Source organism: Hippocampus comes, unplaced genomic scaffold, assembly GCF_001891065.2.
Source record: "Hippocampus comes isolate QL1 unplaced genomic scaffold, H_comes_QL1_v1.1 scaffold144, whole genome shotgun sequence".
NCBI lineage: Eukaryota > Metazoa > Chordata > Actinopteri > Syngnathiformes > Syngnathidae > Hippocampus > Hippocampus comes.
Window position 1 is genome coordinate 627,274 of NW_017805782.1, and position 17,268 is coordinate 644,541.

General features: G+C 49.7%; 3 protein-coding genes and 1 long non-coding RNA gene across 9 annotated transcripts in view; 1 reads left to right on the forward strand and 3 right to left on the reverse strand.

Annotated features, from left to right (window-relative positions):
* Positions 1-4,227, reverse strand: part of LOC109524878 (uncharacterized) — a 24,084-nt gene extending 19,857 nt beyond the window's left edge. Inside the window, exons 1-3 of one of the 2 annotated variants that reach the window (XR_002170032.1) lie at positions 4,020-4,227; positions 3,686-3,760; positions 391-526 (exon numbers count right to left, since the gene is read on the reverse strand). This is a non-coding gene — a long non-coding RNA (uncharacterized LOC109524878). Of the gene's footprint in view, positions 1-390; positions 527-751; positions 872-3,685; positions 3,761-4,019 lie in introns of those variants that run through there. The other variant, XR_002170031.1, reaches the window with a different exon arrangement.
* The window catches only part of eya4 (EYA transcriptional coactivator and phosphatase 4), a 29,325-nt gene extending 23,255 nt beyond the window's left edge, over positions 1-6,070 (forward strand). The window contains 9 exon segments of the mRNA XM_019885002.1: positions 234-370; positions 465-548; positions 2,174-2,263; positions 2,626-2,684; positions 2,811-2,971; positions 3,066-3,180; positions 3,254-3,375; positions 3,973-4,073; positions 5,798-6,070. Coding sequence (XP_019740561.1) covers positions 234-370; positions 465-548; positions 2,174-2,263; positions 2,626-2,684; positions 2,811-2,971; positions 3,066-3,180; positions 3,254-3,375; positions 3,973-4,073; positions 5,798-5,878 — 950 coding nt within the window. The 3' untranslated portion in view covers positions 5,879-6,070.
* Positions 6,071-6,431: 361 nt separating this feature from the next.
* Positions 6,432-11,432, reverse strand: rps12 (ribosomal protein S12). 2 transcript variants are annotated; one of them, XM_019884999.1, is made up of 6 exons: positions 11,355-11,432; positions 11,183-11,229; positions 10,378-10,494; positions 7,906-8,008; positions 7,166-7,267; positions 6,432-6,524 (listed from the first exon to the last, which is right to left on the reverse strand). In XM_019884999.1, exons 2-6 carry the CDS (start codon positions 11,194-11,196, stop codon positions 6,462-6,464), a joined length of 399 nt encoding a protein of 132 aa, XP_019740558.1. In that variant the 5' UTR covers positions 11,197-11,229; positions 11,355-11,432; the 3' UTR covers positions 6,432-6,461. The 2 variants fall into 2 exon arrangements, with proteins under 2 accessions (XP_019740558.1, XP_019740557.1); XM_019884998.1 differs by lacking the exons at positions 10,378-10,494; positions 11,183-11,229; positions 11,355-11,432 and adding exons at positions 8,811-8,927; positions 9,616-9,662; positions 9,788-9,862.
* A 1,553-nt stretch (positions 11,433-12,985) lies between these two features.
* Positions 12,986-17,268, reverse strand: part of LOC109524872 (scavenger receptor cysteine-rich type 1 protein M130-like) — a 28,013-nt gene continuing 23,730 nt past the window's right edge. For all 4 annotated transcript variants that reach the window (XM_019884996.1, XM_019884995.1, XM_019884994.1 and 1 more), the window contains 10 exons: positions 17,243-17,264; positions 16,799-17,107; positions 16,032-16,346; positions 15,583-15,891; positions 14,884-15,177; positions 14,468-14,803; positions 14,282-14,389; positions 14,085-14,169; positions 13,084-14,010; positions 12,986-12,998 (listed from right to left, as the gene is read on the reverse strand). In XM_019884996.1, the coding sequence (XP_019740555.1) occupies positions 13,878-14,010; positions 14,085-14,169; positions 14,282-14,389; positions 14,468-14,803; positions 14,884-15,177; positions 15,583-15,891; positions 16,032-16,346; positions 16,799-17,107; positions 17,243-17,264 (1,911 nt within the window). In that variant the 3' untranslated portion in view covers positions 12,986-12,998; positions 13,084-13,877. The remainder of the gene's footprint in view (positions 12,999-13,083; positions 14,011-14,084; positions 14,170-14,281; positions 14,390-14,467; positions 14,804-14,883; positions 15,178-15,582; positions 15,892-16,031; positions 16,347-16,798; positions 17,108-17,242; positions 17,265-17,268) is intronic.

Genomic DNA, 17,268 nt, shown 5'->3' on the forward strand with positions numbered 1-17,268 from the left:
CCCCCCCCACGCTGTCGTTTATCTTGGCTGAGCTTATCGTTGCACACTAACTGGCGGGCCTTCCCCCTGTTCCAATTGAGACATAACAATATGAGTGGCCAAGCTCGGTCGGGTACGAGTTCCCGCAGCGTGCTGGGAAGCGTGCGCGCGTACTGCAGATTGGGACGGCAGCTTGGAAAGGAGAGGGGGAAAAAAAAAACGCCATGATCTGACCTGTTCGTACGCGACCTCAGGAGACTTTGACACGGTGCAGAGGCCCTCCACGCCCATCAAGGAGCTGGACGAGCGAGCGTGCCGCAGCGGAGGCTCCAAGTCGCGGGGCAGGAGCCGCAAGAACAACCCCTCGCCTCTGCCCGATAGCGACCTGGAGGTAAGGCCAAGGGCGCGTACCTCCTCCTCGGGGCCGCCGCGTGCTGACGGACGCCGTCCTTCATTGTTGTGCGATCTCGGCTTGGTTTTCGCAGAGGGTTTTTGTGTGGGATCTGGATGAGACCATCATTGTCTTCCATTCTCTGCTCACGGGCTCCTACGCGCAGAAATACGGCAAGGTGAGACACTGAGCATCCCGCCGACGTTTCCGGGTCCGCGCGTTGGCTGCCTCGCCCTGCAGCGGGGACTTACTCGCAGATTACGGAAACCGTCATGGCACAAAGACAGACAAGCATTTGCGCAATCACCAATTCGAGTGCCCAGTCAACCCGCCGCGCCTGCTGACATGTCCATTCAAAAGAAACGCCGTGCGGCTGCTCACCGATTTCGAGACGGATTCGGGTGCGCAGGTCACCGCGGACGCGTTTGGCTCTGACCCGCCAGATGCCGACACTGTGGAGGCCCAACGTCTCTGGCCCCTGTGAGGATACATTTGAAATTGTTACGAGGGCCGGGACGACTGATTTGGAACATCTCTCTGATTGAGGAAAAAAAAAAAAAATCTCACATCCCCATGTACCGGAAGCAGCACAGTCAAGAGAAATACAATCCAATGCAGGGAATAGACGGGTGGGTCATATATCACACTTGAGCTTGGAAGCTCGGTTGCGCGACTCTTGTATTGGATCCGTGACTGTGTGCGACTTTTCAACAAATGCTCCATAGCAAAGGACGAGAAGGCAAGTCGAGTCTCGGCCCGAGAGTGGACAAGGCTGCTGCGTGTCCTTCCCCGGTTGTAGGAACCATCCAGAGGGTCGCGTGACGTCATCACTTTCGGATAAAGTCGACTTATCGTCTCCTAGTTGGAAGCGAGCCAACAAATTGCACAAATGGGGCTGAATGTACGCCTTTAAATAAGAGCACGGGCGCCCCCGCTTGCATGAGATACCGCGGCAGCTGTGTCTGTTCACACCTCTCCCAAAATAGTGTTTATGCTGTTGGCATAGCAACCGCGTGACCCGTATAGCCTCTCTCACGCGGGCCGCCGGGATGCATTGGCTCTGGATAAACTTCCCCTTTTTTTTTAGGACAAATGGGAGCGCACGTCTCCGTTTCGTCACCAAACGACGTTCCGACGCGAACGGTTTGAGCCACCGCTCTTCTCGGGCAATATCGTTTGGGATGCTGGCCAAACCTGTCCAAATTTCAAAAGACATTTGCTCAAGACTGCCGTCATTTTGCGAAGGGAAGGACGCTTATATTTGTCCATCGCCGTATGCGTTAGATAGAGAGATGAAAGAGAAGATGATGCAGTTTAAGTGGATGATGAATGCCGTGGGGGGGAAAAAAAAAAACGCAGTGAGTGAGTGTCGCTCATTTCATTGTTGTATAATTTTGTTGTCAACAGCTCTTTGTCCGTCTTTTGGTTGTGGTAGTTTTCTAGTTTGAGGTGTCACACAGACTCCAAGCGGACGAAGACATGCTGGAAAGCTTGATGGCGCGTTGCCTTTCATTATTAGGTCACTTTCTCCCAGCCTCCGTCTCTTGCCCACTTTCACTCTTGCCCATCAGTTGGCCCGCTTCTATTCTGGTGCACCGACAGTGTGCCCCCCCCCCCCCCCCCCCCCCCCCCCCCAGCCCACCCTGTCGCGCGTGATGATTTTTGCAGCTGAGCCGCACGCACGCATTGCAAGCCAGAGGGAATGTTGATGGGCCAGAACAAGTGCGAGCTGTCCGTCATCGACCGCGGAGACGAGCGCGCGTTTTGTTGTGAACCAAACGATGCTATTTTGCCCTCGCTCAGGACCCCCCCATGGCGGTCACGCTGGGCCTGAGGATGGAGGAGATGATCTTCAACTTGGCCGACTCGCACTTGTTCTTTAACGACTTGGAGGTGAGGCGCCGAGGTGCACTTTCAAAGCATTTGCGGCGGTTCCGGTTCACGCCAAGTGAGGCCAACAGCAGCGGGACGGCAACAAAGCCACGAGAGGCCACTTGCGGCACAACTAGCAGTCCCACCGAGAATCATTTCACCTGGCAGTTTTTTTTACGAATCTTAAAAAATTTCAACTCGCATACTTTAACACGAGGAGTAGGCAATCTTGGGTAAAAGTACAAACTTGTGACCGCAATTAGGTCACAAACATCATTCAAGAATTAAGTTTAGATTTAAAAAAAAAATTGGGGGGGTTATTCCTTTTTCTTTGTAACTGTTCATCTTCGTGCTATCATGTCATTGTGTGTGTGTGGATGTAGGAATGCGATCAGGTACATATTGACGATGTCTCATCTGATGACAACGGGCAAGACTTAAGGTGAGAATAACTCCCATCGGGATCGATGGTATTCCTGATTATATCTTCGGAGAAATCAAGAGATTTGCACATTTTAGGCCTTTGAAATTCTTTTGCCAAAATGAAAGCCGTCCTCCTCTTCGACAGCACTTACAGTTTTGCAACGGATGGCTTCCATGCAGCCGCCACCAGCGCCAACCTGTGCCTGGCTACGGGCGTCCGCGGCGGCGTCGACTGGATGAGGAAGCTGGCCTTCCGCTACCGACGCGTCAAAGAGTTGTACGGAACGTACAAAAACAACGTGGGGGGTAAGATACACGCAGCCCATCGAAAAGACGTGAGCCTCGGGTCGGCCGCGCGCTTGAGTCGCCGAGGTTGTAACGCATCGGCGCCGCGTCGCAGGTCTGCTGGGTCCCGCCAAGAGGGACGCTTGGCTGCAGCTGCGCGCCGAGGTGGAGGCCCTGACCGACTCGTGGCTCACTCATGCCCTCAAGTCGCTTTCCATCGTCAGCTCCAGGTGCCGCTTCCCGCCTCTTAGCGCCGGGGGAATCATTGGCGAGCGTTACCGATACTGCCGTCCCGTCCCGCAGGAGTAACTGCGTCAACGTGCTGGTGACCACGACACAACTCATACCGGCGCTGGCTAAAATTCTGCTGTACAGTCTGGGCTCCGTGTTCCCCATCGAGAACATCTACAGCGCGACAAAAATAGGTAAGACGCGTGAACGTGCAAGGGATCAACGAGAAGCCGCTATGGGAACAACTTCACAACTTACGACGCTGGGGTGGGGGCAACGCTGAAAAGTTGTTTACGCTTTTAGAGTTTACTCGAGCCGTCCGAAAAGACTTTAAAAAAAAATGATTATTCAAATAATAATCATAACGACAACAACGCCCAGGTAGTAAAAAGCGACAAAGTTGCCGTTTCCCTTCGGTTCCTTCATTCCCCTGAGCGGGAACAGAATGCGCATGGATTGACTGTGACAGGTCACGTCACCACAAGGAGCGACCTTCAAGCTCACCTGTGTACGGACGGCACTCGTACCCTTCCATCGGCAGTCTTCCTTTCCGCTTCCATCGGAGACATCGCGTGCACACTGAGGACAAAGCAAATAAAGAGCAACTCATTACAGCCAAGTATTGACAAGCCTTCCGGGCAGCGGCGTGGCTTGGTCCTGCCTCTGCTAGAAGACAGTTAGCACCTCATATCGTTCTAGGAAGGTCACGGGGTTTTTTGTTTTGAATGTTTCACATGGAATTATGAGCCAGACGACAAGGCAACGCTGTGAAAGCTATTCTGTGTCTCCAGGCAAAGAGAGCTGTTTTGAGCGTATTGTGTCCCGCTTTGGCACTAACATTACATATGTTGTGATTGGCGATGGCAAGGATGAGGAGCATGCAGCCGGTCAGGTAAATGACTTTTCCACTCCTTTTGTGTTCACCCGACCCTTTCTTCCTCCTTGTTTCTTCTGCAGGAAAAGAGAGTTGCTTTGAGCGCATAATGCAAAGGTTTGGCAGGAAAGTAGTGTATGTTGTAGTGGGGGACGGTGCGGAAGAGGAGCAGGCGGCCAAAAAGGTAATTGGACCTGGCCGGCCGTGGGCCCGCCCACTCGGCGCCGTGTGAGCTCTCTGATTGGCTGACGCCCGCCTGTCTTTGCTCGCGAGGTTTTTTGAACTGCCGGACCTTGCTGTGGGTGCTTTCTTCCGAGTCTGTACGATTACGCTCGAAAGATGAGCGAGACGCCGCCGCCCCGCCCCCCTTTCCCCCAGCACTCGACTCGTTAACGAGGCGTACGAACGGAAAAGCGGTTAACCAGAGTGGAAATAACGTCAACGTTTGAATTCAATTTTCAGTCCGGGCCAAAAGGGCCATCCTCCGGAAAGCTGCTCGCGCATTTTTTCGACATCATCCACTGGCAACGGTTCTTCCCACTGGCTGGGTAGCGCACGATTAGCCCATACTATGAAGCCCGAAGTTAAACCCTGCGAGCAATACCAAAATGTCCACCGGCCGCGTTATCGTCGATGTTCGTAGATTAAAGCAGCGGTGGAAAAACACGACGAGTAAGACACGTGTGCTGAGCGGATAATGCGCGAGCATGTAGCACATAACCTTGACGGTCCACGTCCGAGTAGACTCGCTGTTCTCACGAGTTAGACGACGACGTGTTAGTCACGAGGGAAGACTGCACATTATCGGTGCACATAAGCAGTTTTGCCTCATCGTAAAATTGTCGGCGTATGCCAAAGAGTTTTGCATTCTCACCAAGCGGCGTCGTGAAGCCCCGAACCCCAAAAGATGGTCAGGAAACAATTTCGACAGCTGCGGATGCGGCGCGCTGAAAAGCACAACTGCTCAAGCTTGAAAGGTGTTTGCAAAGCAGCAGCGCCATCTAGTGGTCCATAAAATGGAGACACAAATACAGTACCCCAAAAACGTGCGCAATTGCTTTTTCACATTGCTCCGATTGTAGTGAGTGGGCAGCCACTTTTGCTTACTTCAAGTCCTCGCGCGTATCCCTCCGAGGTTTTCAAGAGCCAAATTAAGCCGTCGTGGATTTGAGACACTGACCCGTATTTCTATGCCCCCCCCCCCGCCGCCTTTTGTGCCACGACTCGCAAGGTTTCCTCTGTTCGCACCAATGCCCGTTCGCTGTGTCGAGAGAATCTGCGCGTTTCTTATTCAATAGAATACTTGCAGGATTTTTTTTCTTCATTCTGGGAGTCGCGAGGATTATCGATGACAATCTTGGAATACAGTAGAGAGGAAAGATGGTCTCCAAAAAGATTTGGTTTTAGAAGTCGGATCTATTTTTGGTTCCGACAAGCATTGCAGATAATACATGTCAATATTTGGAGCCCAGTCTCAAATCGCAAACGATTTAAAACCTGGGACCAGCAATTAGATGTGGCTTTCATTTTCATTCCTGTCTAAATAATTTTTCTGCGTGGGTCGAGATTTGATGTCGGCCAAATTCAAGATGTGGCTCGGGTGGAGACCCGCGCTCCGCTCCTCTTTCACTTGACAAGGAAGCAAATTCCAAAAAGGGCTGCCATGCATGCATTTGGTTGGCCGTGTGTGCGTCTTCTTCCGGCGAGGATTTAACTGTCCCCCGACAAACTGTCATCCACAGCACAACATGCCCTTCTGGAGGATATCGAGCCACTCTGACCTGCTGGCGTTACATCAAGCACTGGAGTTCGAGTACCTCTAAATGTTCACTAAGGACTCATCACAATGGACATACTCGGACCTTTTTTTTTTAGGGGGGGCAAACTATTTAAGAAGGAACTTTACACTGCAATTTTTGTTTTCGAACGCCTGGATTTACAAACTGAATGGTCTTAAAAGCTGCGATGGAGGAGTGAAAGGTGGTCCGAGGATCCACATTAAAAAAAAAAAAAAAGACTGTTGTGACTCAAGCTCTGTCCGGTCAGCACGTAGCCACGCCAGCTGATTTTTTTTTTAAAGCATTTTTCTTTGTGGTCCGTCCGATGCAGACGCCTGTGTAAATTATTTGCGATAAATATGAAGGGCCGACCGAGGTGTGGGCGGTATGTTGAACTTCTGTTTTTTCGGGGGCGTGAGGGTTTGCTGCAGTGAATGGGAGGGTTGAAGCATTGAATGTGTTGTGCCTTAATGTGTTTTCATGTCTGTTCTTTTCAAAAGTGTAAATATTAAAACAAGGACAAAACACTCAACAAGCTTACCCTTAACATGCTCTTCAGCATTCACACAATGAATACGAAACAATTTGAGAAATGTCGTCAGTTACAAAGTCTTTTTATTTTCTCCTTTTACTTCTTGGCTTTGAAGTATTCCTCAATGACGTCTTTGGCTTGAGACTCCTTGCCATAGTCCTGTGGCGGGAATTCAAAAGAATGACAAAAAAAAAAAAACGTTTAATCCAGGAGGTGGGCCGTTTGGACTGTCGTGCTCTTTACACGGAGCCAGTGTGGGGGAGGGACGGACAGACAACCAAGAGATTTGGTTGCGGCAGACGGCATTTTTCGGTGGGTTGTGGCCATTTTCAGGGGCCCCGGTCAGCACAGGCGAGGTGACGGGGTTCGTACCGTGGCGGTCCTTCTAGCCAGTTTAAACAACAGCTGCGCGGCACGGCAGGGCCACGGCACCTGGACTTGTCTGGCACACAAAGCTGACGCGAGACGGGATCTATCGAGCGCTTCCACTCGGCGGAAAAGGGTTCAAGTCCGCCTTGCCACACGCACGACATAATAGCTCAGCGGCGACCAGAACGTTCGTTTTGCTTTCATTTTGTTTAAAAATTTGATTCCCCGTAACCCTTGATCAAAGTTTTGCCAAGTTGACGTCATAAACTTTGTTCAATGCATTCTTTAATTAAAGTTGTACTTTTAAAACAATTTTAGATCCATTGAACAAAAATGAGGGCATACTCGCTCTCACCCCCATTTTTTTAAAGCACTTTCAAAACCTGTTTGGATTTTTAGGGGTGAAATGGAGGCTTCTTGGTAGCCGTTACCTTGACGACGACGCAGCTGCAGCCCACCACCTTGCGGGGTTTGCCCTCGCGGTCAATCTTGCACAGACCGACCCACTCGCCGAGCTTCTTGTTGTCGTCAACCTGAGCGAGAGAGCGCGCACGTTGTCACGTCCCATCAAAGCAGTTGCAAACAACAATGGCAGGATAGAAAGGAAAGGCGGCAACTTGGCTGCATCTCAGACACAAATTGGGTAACAGTGGCAAAATCGTCACGGCTTTCAGTAGAGGGAGCCAGATTATCATCAGCGATGCAAGCCAGGCCTTCCAATCAACAGCTCCACATTTTCCATTTTAAAATCAATTTCCCCCGATAAGACAATTGAAAATGCACGCACATTCACCATTTTTTTCACTCTTGAAAACATGTGGAAGTAAGTTTTTTCCTTCCGGCAAACATGGTCCTTGAAATGACATTTCAAATGTTTCACAACATCACTTTGTAAAATGAGCTTAGCTGGTCCATATATTGTTCGCCAAATAGCATTTTTAACTTGCTATCACAAAAAAAAGGATAAAATATTGAACAGTTTTTATACTGTGTGGTAGACTTTGTGGGTGTGGAACGATTCTTCTTTGATCAACAAGGGGCAACTGCAGTGGTTCAAACCAAATCACCGGGCCCTAAATCTTCAAATTTGGACAACTGGTCAATTCAGACCGAAGGACTTCCTTCTGAACACGGCAGCAAGAGGGTAGCGAGGTCACGTAGGTTGGCTGACCTTGATCAGGTTGATCTGATGCTCGGCGCAGAGGGCCTCCACCAGCTTGACGTACATGGGCTCGTCGCAGTTGGCGGCGAGGACGCACAGGTGGGCCTGGCGCCTGAATTTCATCGAAGAGCGCAAGTGTGAAAGCCGTGAAATTGCAATGGAAAGTCTCAACAGGACACTTTTGTCAAACATCTCAGACACAATTGGGTAACAATGGCGTTCCTCTTCAGAGTGTTCAGTAGAGGGAGCCAAGATATCATCATTGATATTTGCTTTGACCCAAAATGGTGGCACCTTGACCTACCAGCTTCATTCACCGACGAACACGCTCAAAACAGATCAACTTTCCGCCGATACTAATAGAAATGCCAATTATTCATTCTAGGCTGCACAAAAAAAAAACACATTTGTTTGTCACTCTTTAGAAGAGCACTTTAGGGTTGCGCTGCATAAAAACATTCATAATTTCCAATTTTTTGCATTACTTCAATGGGCATTGTGCTGTTCCTTCTGGTGTGCAGAACTTGGCCACGGGGTTAGTACAGTCTGTGTACTGTCTATAAATACGCGCACACACACAATTTTAAAAAGGTTTCCAACTACCACAACGCCGATACTAGTTTTATTAGCATGCCTCCAGGCTTTCTTTTGGCAAGAATGAAGGCAACACTTTTGTACAACGTTATGTGGTTTGATTAGATCAACGTGTAACTGTTTTTTCGTCCCCCAGGAAATGTCAGCAAGGAGCAGCTTTGAGTTGCTGCCACCAGCCAATGAATCACTTTCTTAGAAAGTATGTTGAGGGGGTTATTTAAAAAAAAAAAAAAAAAAAGACGAAGAAGGAGCCATGGATTGGGTAAATTGCGTCACTAGTAAGTCAAGGTATCACAGTTCATTTGGGACAGCAGACATACTTGTCCAGAGCTTTGGCAGCCTCGCGGATACCGCGGGCAAGGCCGTCGTTGACGAGTGCGGTCTTGAGCACTTCGGGGAGAGCGGTGTTGACATCCATCACACCTCCGGCGGCAACGCTGTCACAAAAAAAAAGGGGGGGGGTTAACAAATGCAAAACATAAAACCTCCCATGGGAAAGGTGGTAAAGAGCTTCCAGCTTGTCAGAAGAGAAATGTCACCCATTGGAGAGTGAAGGGGTATCCGACAAAAGATGACAAGTCATCATTCAAGCATGTGGAAGCTGAGCTGAACGGTTGTCTCCCCCACTTACCGAGCAAAATGAGATCTGTTCAACATTTTAGTGATTCAACGTAAACAGTTTTACAACTTGAGGTAATAAAAGCAGCTTGAAGCCGACACGCTACGCGCCGTTATTGGCTAACTCGGCAAGGCAGCTATCACAGGCATTCAGGAACGCTGAAACCGAGTCGAACGCATGGCCCGTCTATACCACACATTTTCCTGGGACTGGAACCGGTCCTGCGCGTTCATATTAAAGACAAATTAAATATGAGTGTATGTACCCATCACCCAGCAGAGTCACTATATACGAGTATGCATAAGTTGGCGTATGACGTTCGTGAAGCGGCAACACTCGAACCACTTCGTTCAAAGAAAGCAAAATAAAATGCCTCTCGAATCGTTCAATTGAAACAATACCGTTACGGTGGAAGAGGGGTGAAACATAGAGAAACATCGACCAAATTATACGTTCCAATTATGTCTCGGTTTGTACATCCCACATGAGCCCGACGCTATGCTTACCCTTCCTCGGCCATTGTTGATTTAGGATGGACGGCGGACCTAAACTTCTGCAATAAAGCACAAACAGCACATAGTAGTTATTTTCCATGGCCGATCAGATGTTTCGGGATTGTCGCAAAGCAGGATGGAAGATTAATTGAGCAGATTGGGTCCAGCCGATGGGCGAACGTACCTGTTCCTCCTCTGGAGTAGCTGAAAGAGGACGTCATAAGTCCGCGACACGGTTTTCATGTAGCTTGGAAGGCCCCCTCTCAAAGGACGGCGCCCGAGGACTGCCTGCTTAGTTCTGATTTAATTTATGATGCATAAAAACATTCATAATTTCCAATTTTTTGCATTACTTCAATGGGCATTGTGCTGTTCCTTCTGGTGTGCAGAACTTGGCCACGGGGTTAGTACAGTCTGTGTACTGTCTATAAATACGCGCACACACACAATTTTAAAAAGGTTTCCAACTACCACAACGCCGATACTAGTTTTATTAGCATGCCTCCAGGCTTTCTTTTGGCAAGAATGAAGGCAACACTTTTGTACAACGTTATGTGGTTTGATTAGATCAACGTGTAACTGTTTTTTCGTCCCCCAGGAAATGTCAGCAAGGAGCAGCTTTGAGTTGCTGCCACCAGCCAATGAATCAATAAAAATGTTGGGGGGGTTTTTTAAAAAAAAAAAAAAAAAAAGACGAAGAAGGAGCCATGGATTGGGTAAATTGCGTCACTAGTAAGTCAAGGTATCACAGTTCATTTGGGACAGCAGACATACTTGTCCAGAGCTTTGGCAGCCTCGCGGATACCGCGGGCAAGGCCGTCGTTGACGAGTGCGGTCTTGAGCACTTCGGGGAGAGCGGTGTTGACATCCATCACACCTCCGGCGGCAACGCTGTCACAAAAAAAAAGGGGGGGGGTTAACAAATGCAAAACATAAAACCTCCCATGGGAAAGGTGGTAAAGAGCTTCCAGCTTGTCAGAAGAGAAATGTCACCCATTGGAGAGTGAAGGGGTATCCGACAAAAGATGACAAGTCATCATTCAAGCATGTGGAAGCTGAGCTGAACGGTTGTCTCCCCCACTTACCGAGCAAAATGAGATCTGTTCAACATTTTAGTGATTCAACGTAAACAGTTTTACAACTTGAGGTAATAAAAGCAGCTTGAAGCCGACACGCTACGCGCCGTTATTGGCTAACTCGGCAAGGCAGCTATCACAGGCATTCAGGAACGCTGAAACCGAGTCGAACGCATGGCCCGTCTATACCACACATTTTCCTGGGACTGGAACCGGTCCTGCGCGTTCATATTAAAGACAAATTAAATATGAGTGTATGTACCCATCACCCAGCAGAGTCACTATATACGAGTATGCATAAGTTGGCGTATGACGTTCGTGAAGCGGCAACACTCGAACCACTTCGTTCAAAGAAAGCAAAATAAAATGCCTCTCGAATCGTTCAATTGAAACAATACCGTTACGGTGGAAGAGGGGTGAAACATAGAGAAACATCGACCAAATTATACGTTCCAATTATGTCTCGGTTTGTACATCCCACATGAGCCCGACGCTATGCTTACCCTTCCTCGGCCATTGTTGATTTAGGATGGACGGCGGACCTAAACTTCTGCAATAAAGCACAAACAGCACATAGTAGTTATTTTCCATGGCCGATCAGATGTTTCGGGATTGTCGCAAAGCAGGATGGAAGATTAATTGAGCAGATTGGGTCCAGCCGATGGGCGAACGTACCTGTTCCTCCTCTGGAGTAGCTGAAAGAGGACGTCATAAGTCCGCGACACGGTTTTCATGTAGCTTGGAAGGCCCCCTCTCAAAGGACGGCGCCCGAGGACTGCCTGCTTAGTTCTGATTTAATTTATGAATAGCAAACTAAACATGCGACTTTGATCATGTCCATTGCTTTTATGATGGACATATACACACATCTGCTGACTAAAGAGAAAAAATAGCTGCCACTGCTAAATGTAGAAAGACTCAACTTTTTGCAATGCCGTGTGAGGGAGAAAAGGGTGGTTCAGTTAAATCATACAAATTTGAATGGGTAATAAAATTGCGCACGTCACTCAGTAGGCCATGTACCTGAAAGGCACACAAGATGTGCTGTGCCGTCACAGTGCAGTACGAATATTCAAATAAAAAATATTCCTTTCTCATGAGGCTACGGGGTACAAGAAGTAATCTCCTGACTTTATTTTAAAATTACGCAATTCAAATATTCTAAACATCATTACAAACTAGTTTAATTCGTTACAGTACATTTAAAAATGTTTGGGGAAAGGGGATTGCAAAAGTTAATGTTTCATTACCAATGGAGAAAGTTGATTCGATGTACAAGACGAGCTTGGTCACAGAATAAATTGAATAACTGCAATAACTTTATGGCTCAAAACAGACTTTGAAGCTGCTTTGATTGGCTCTTTGAAATTGGCTGGATGAAATGTGCGCCACAATTGATTTGTCTATATGGTTGTCCAGCAATACACGATGTAGCAGACGGCGATCAAGTCGTTTTTAACTTGTTCTTTATTGGTTTGTGTCATTGAAGAGGAAGTCAACCCAAAAACACAGGACGGGGAGAAGATACAAACTCCACACTAGAAGGCCAGCCCCGGAATTGATTGCCGGATCTCTGCCGTGTAGTGCGGTCGTGCTAGCCAGTTGGCCACTATCACTAATTCAATGCATAGGGTATTCTGGAAAAAAAAAATCAAGAAAGTATTGGAAGAGTCCCAGGAATAGGTCAAGTGTCCTCTCAGAGTTAGATTTTGAGAAAAGCTTCCAGATCTTCACACTCAAGTGCTTCTTCGAACGCACTCATGTCCTGAATGGAGAAAAGGGGGTGGGGGGGGAACACACAACATGTGACAACATGTAGCGCACATGTATTTGTTGACGGAATTGTGAATCACAGTGCCTGTTATTTTCACACACTTACTTGACCAAGTATTGCTTATTGCGAATCGAGTTTACTCGGACTACACCGCACTCGAAGTTTGAGTCCGGGCTCACAAGTCAAAGTCAAAAAAATGTCGCAAATGAGTTCTGGCATTTCAAGGCAACACTGGAAATGCTTGATGGACCAGACTACAGTTTAGGGCGTGTGTCGCTACTGTGTCTGTGCGCTGTTGTAATAGCTCAAATATTGGTTTTAGTTGCATGTGCCCACACACCGTGACGGGATGAATTAAAAAAAAAAAAACAACTTACTCCGCAATAAGTATCTCCGTTACATATTTGCGGTGGCAATGCTGTTGGGTTCCCAGCGATTGACCTCATTAATCCCTTGTCCGCATCACTCGCGGCAATGTCCACTTTCTCAAAAGGAATCTTCTTGCTCTCAAGGACCATGAAGAGTTTCTGTTGGCCTTTCTTGATCTAGAGGAAAACACAATTGAAACAAGTAAGGTAGACTTTTGGGACCAAGTCATTCTTAAGTCCGCAAAAGGGAACAATACTGTACCTCATGGCTGCTGCTCACACTGGTGTAAAACACTTTGACTGGCATGACTGCAACCTGAACCCCAAAACAAGTGATTTCAAGAAGCATCCGGTGGCAGAACGTGTGTGTCAGAAAGCAGACAAGGCAAGCAGGTTTGGACATGATTAACCTGGCTGTGGGGGTGTGTAGGCACGCCCACTATGTGTGCGACTACCTTTCCAGTTGTGGCTTGTTGACACACACAAACGCACACGCACGAAGAAGTGCTTCGTTGGAGTAAAAAGAAAGTTTTATTGTTTTGTAAAGGTACAAACATTGCTAAGAGCAACAAAAAAACCCAGCACGATAACTCGGCGGGAATATTTAAGGTCTGGTGTTCACTCCTTCAAGCAACAAATGGCCACTTTGGTGTTAGGCAAGCGCACGAATGCGATCCATCCTCGTATGCCGGTTTGCTAAGTAGCAATTGCGACAGCATGGATGATAGTCGAGCCCCGGGGGAAAGGGACCGTCCCAGCCAGCAAAAAATTCTTCAGAAAGAATACATACGTTTTACATGGAAAACAGGGCTAGGAAATGGGGAGAAGGGGCGTGCACACAAAAACACCCCAAATATTTATTTTATCAAAAAAAAAAAAATTGTTCAAATACTGAAAACATTTTGGAGAAAAAAAAACAAAACAGCAAATCGACGAAACAGCGTGTAAGCGGGGGTTGACCGTAGTGATGAAATGAGAGCAAAATAAACTCTGTTCTTTTGACCAATGCAGCAATAGAAAGAGCGCATAATAAGCGAAGCAAACATATCGGCGCGATCAGGATAAAACGAGCGGTTCCAGCTCATAACACACTCTGCCGGCCAGGTCCTCGGGGACCCTCTCCGCATTGTCCGCTTCGGCTGTCATGTCTGCCGGTTGGCTCCGAGCGGCTCCCTCGCCGGCGGCCGCGCTGAGGAGAGAAAGTGCGTTTTGACACATTTCGTGCGAGGTCGAGCTGAAAAGCATTTTTTTCCTTTTCCCTACCCGCCCTCGAGTCTTCCGTTGCCCGTGTCGTCAGAGTCACCCTTGCCGACTCCTCCGAGTCGGTTGCTGAACTGAACCAAGGTGCCTGCAAGTGAGAACGAAACATCCTGACCGAAAAATCCAAAAGAACCAGCTGGGAGTCACTACCTGGCATCATTGGAGTTACTTTTGAGTTTGTTTTAGAAACGAGAGCTTACCGGCGTGCTGCCTCCTTCGTCTCCAGACCAGATAACCCGCAACGATAATTAGCAGCAGCAGCACCACCCCGCAGACAATTCCTGAGACCGTGGCTGAAGACGTGGCGGCTGTGGGCGATGACGAGACGATAAATTTGAGCCCGGGCGAAAAGCACGGCCGAGCTTTCGGAGCTCTTTGGGTCTCACCGACGACGTTGATGTACAGCGACGTGGAAGGAGTGGCCCAAAAAGTCGTGGAGGAGAAGTTGACGGCGTAGAGGCAGACGTAAGCCCCTTGGTCTTTGTCCTCTATATTGGGGAATTCAAACACGGCCACGTAGAGAACCGTGTGTCCAAACGCCGCCTTGGCGCTGGTGGCGTTGGTGTTGGTGTTCTTCAGGTAGAACGTGCCGTGGGCGTACAGGGAATGTACGGAGCACGTGAGGGAGAAGCCGCTGCCCCGCGTGACCGACACCTCCCGCGGGCTGTAGATCACCATCACCTGTAAGGTGGTCATGGATATGAGCGGCTTCTCCAGCGACACTGGCGACAAAGACACAGACGCAGCTGTTTACGGCCAAGCTCGCAAAGAACCCGGCAGTTGTTCGAGTCGAAGGGAGCACCTTTGACGGCCAGCTCCATGGGCTCTCCCTGCGGGTAGTAGATGATTTCACTGTCCACTTTCTTCTGATACTCGCAGAAGTACGAGCCCTGGTGGCTGAAGTTGACTCTGGGCAGGATGAAGGTGGCCGCCTCGCTCTCGCTATACTTGTGAAGCTTGAAGGAGCCCTGTAACTTTTTCAGCAGGAAGGTGCCGCCTACGTGCTTGGTCAGGACAGTGCAGGTGAACTCCACGTTCTCGCCCCACCTGACCTCCGCAGAAGGACTCACCGCGATCAGAGGCTTCTCCAGAGCACCTTCAACGACAGGGGGATGTATGATCATTGATTGATGTTTACTGAGGTCCAAGGGTGTACAAGGGAGGGGGGGGGTGTCCTTGATTTATGACGCGGTCCCATTTGGCCGTTTATCTACAGTGAAGCGAGCTTCAAGACTTGAGGATCACCGCTCGTTTTCTATTCAAACGGCAGGCAAAAAAAAATAAAAATAATAATAATCTGTGGACCGAGTAGGGAGCCTTGTGGAACACCACTGGTTTTCTACACAATTTCCGCAGAATGTCATATCAAAAATCTACTGGAACCGATATACGGCAAACCCATGTGGACCACTATCATCATTTAAGGAGTTTACCACAGTAAAAAAGAAACAGCAACAGACTAATTTATTTTCCCCCACGGTCGTTCGACATGGTTGATTACCCAAACAGATGACTCCGGCGTCCTCGGAGTGGCCACAGTTGTTCTCTCCAAAACCCTGGTGGGTGCAGTGCGTGATGGCCAACTCTTGGCCTTCGCACACCACGTTGTCCAGCCATATGGGGCCGCCGCCCCGCCCGAAGTGCGCGGCGGAGGGGGCCGACACGGCGTGGCCGCAGCCCAGCTGCCGGCACACCACGTCGGCGGCGCTCAGTTCCCACTCGTCGTCGCACACGGTCCCCCACTGGCCGGCGTGGAACACCTCCACCCGGCCGGAACAGCCGCCCCAGCCACCAACCAGCCGCAGTTTTGCTGTGAGCGAAACGGTGAGCTAACAACTGAGTGAACTCTCCACTTTCAAGACAAAAAAAATACCAAAGAAAAATGGACCTGGCAATGGTTCACGAGGCAAAAAAACATGGATGTTGCGAATGCATCTAGAACTACTTGACCTGCGCAGGAAACGCCGGCGTCGCGCTCATGCTCGCACGTGGAGCCGGTGAAACCCTTGAGCGAGCACTGCTCAAGAGAGGTGGCGTTGGCGAAACATACGTCGCTGGCCTCCGCCACGGGCCCGACGCTTTGACCGTAGTGGGCGCCGCCGTGGACGCTCACCACGCGGCCGCACTCCAGACGCTCGCACACCACGTCGGCTTTGGCCAGGTCCCAGTGGGCGTCGCACACCGAGTGCCACGTGTTGCCGTACTGGACCTCCACTCGCCCCGTGCACTCGATGTCGCTGTTCACCAAGCGCACATCCAAGCTGTCTGCAGGAAGCCAAGAAACGGCACCAAATGAACGGAGCTCGAAGACTCCCCCGCGGGACCGGAGCTCAGCAACCTTCGTGAAAGCGGCGGCCGCTTCTTGCAGAGCCACCCATTAATTCGAAGGCCCGCCACTTTCACACACTCACGTTAACTTGGAATTATACGTTCGTTAATGTGGGTGTCATTCCACAGGCGACCAGTTGGTGGCGGCGTGCTATTTAGTTTGACGCTGCAAATTTGAAAGGCAAAGAGCATCGCAACGGAGACACTGATTGACTGTCTCCTGGGCTTCAATCTGGCTTTTTAGGCTCGACTTAAGATGTCCACCTTTGGGCATCATTAACGACCGGTGGCGGTTTTCTGGGTTTGGCACGGTGATGTCATTGGACAGTCGACAGCAAATTTGCAAAATGGCCACCCCCATGCTCACGACGGCGGACGTTTGCTGTGACCTGAGCAGATGACGCCGGCGAGCGACGTGGTGTTGCACGATCTCTCCCGGGAGGAACTTTGCGGGCACTGGGCCAAGGTGGACTCCGTCCCGCCGCACTCGATCTGCGCGTTCCACATGTGCCCCGAGCCGTGGCCGTACTCGGTGCCCGTGGTGATGTTGTGGGTCTTGCCGCAATTCAGCTGCTTGCACACCACGGCCGCGCCGCTGCTGTCCCACGTTTCGCCGCACACGTCCCCCCAGCGGCCTTTGTCGTAGAACTCCACCCTGCCGGCGCAGCGGTGGCGACCGCCGACCAATCTCACGTTGCCTGTGGGAGACGCAGCGACGTTGCATACGAGTTTCCGGCGTGGTCTTAACGATAAATTCTCCAAAGCCCTCCCCCCCGCCCCCCTACAAGACACACACAAAGACAACACAAAGCACTTTGTGTCGAAAAATTTACCCGAGCATTGGACGGCCGCCGCCTCG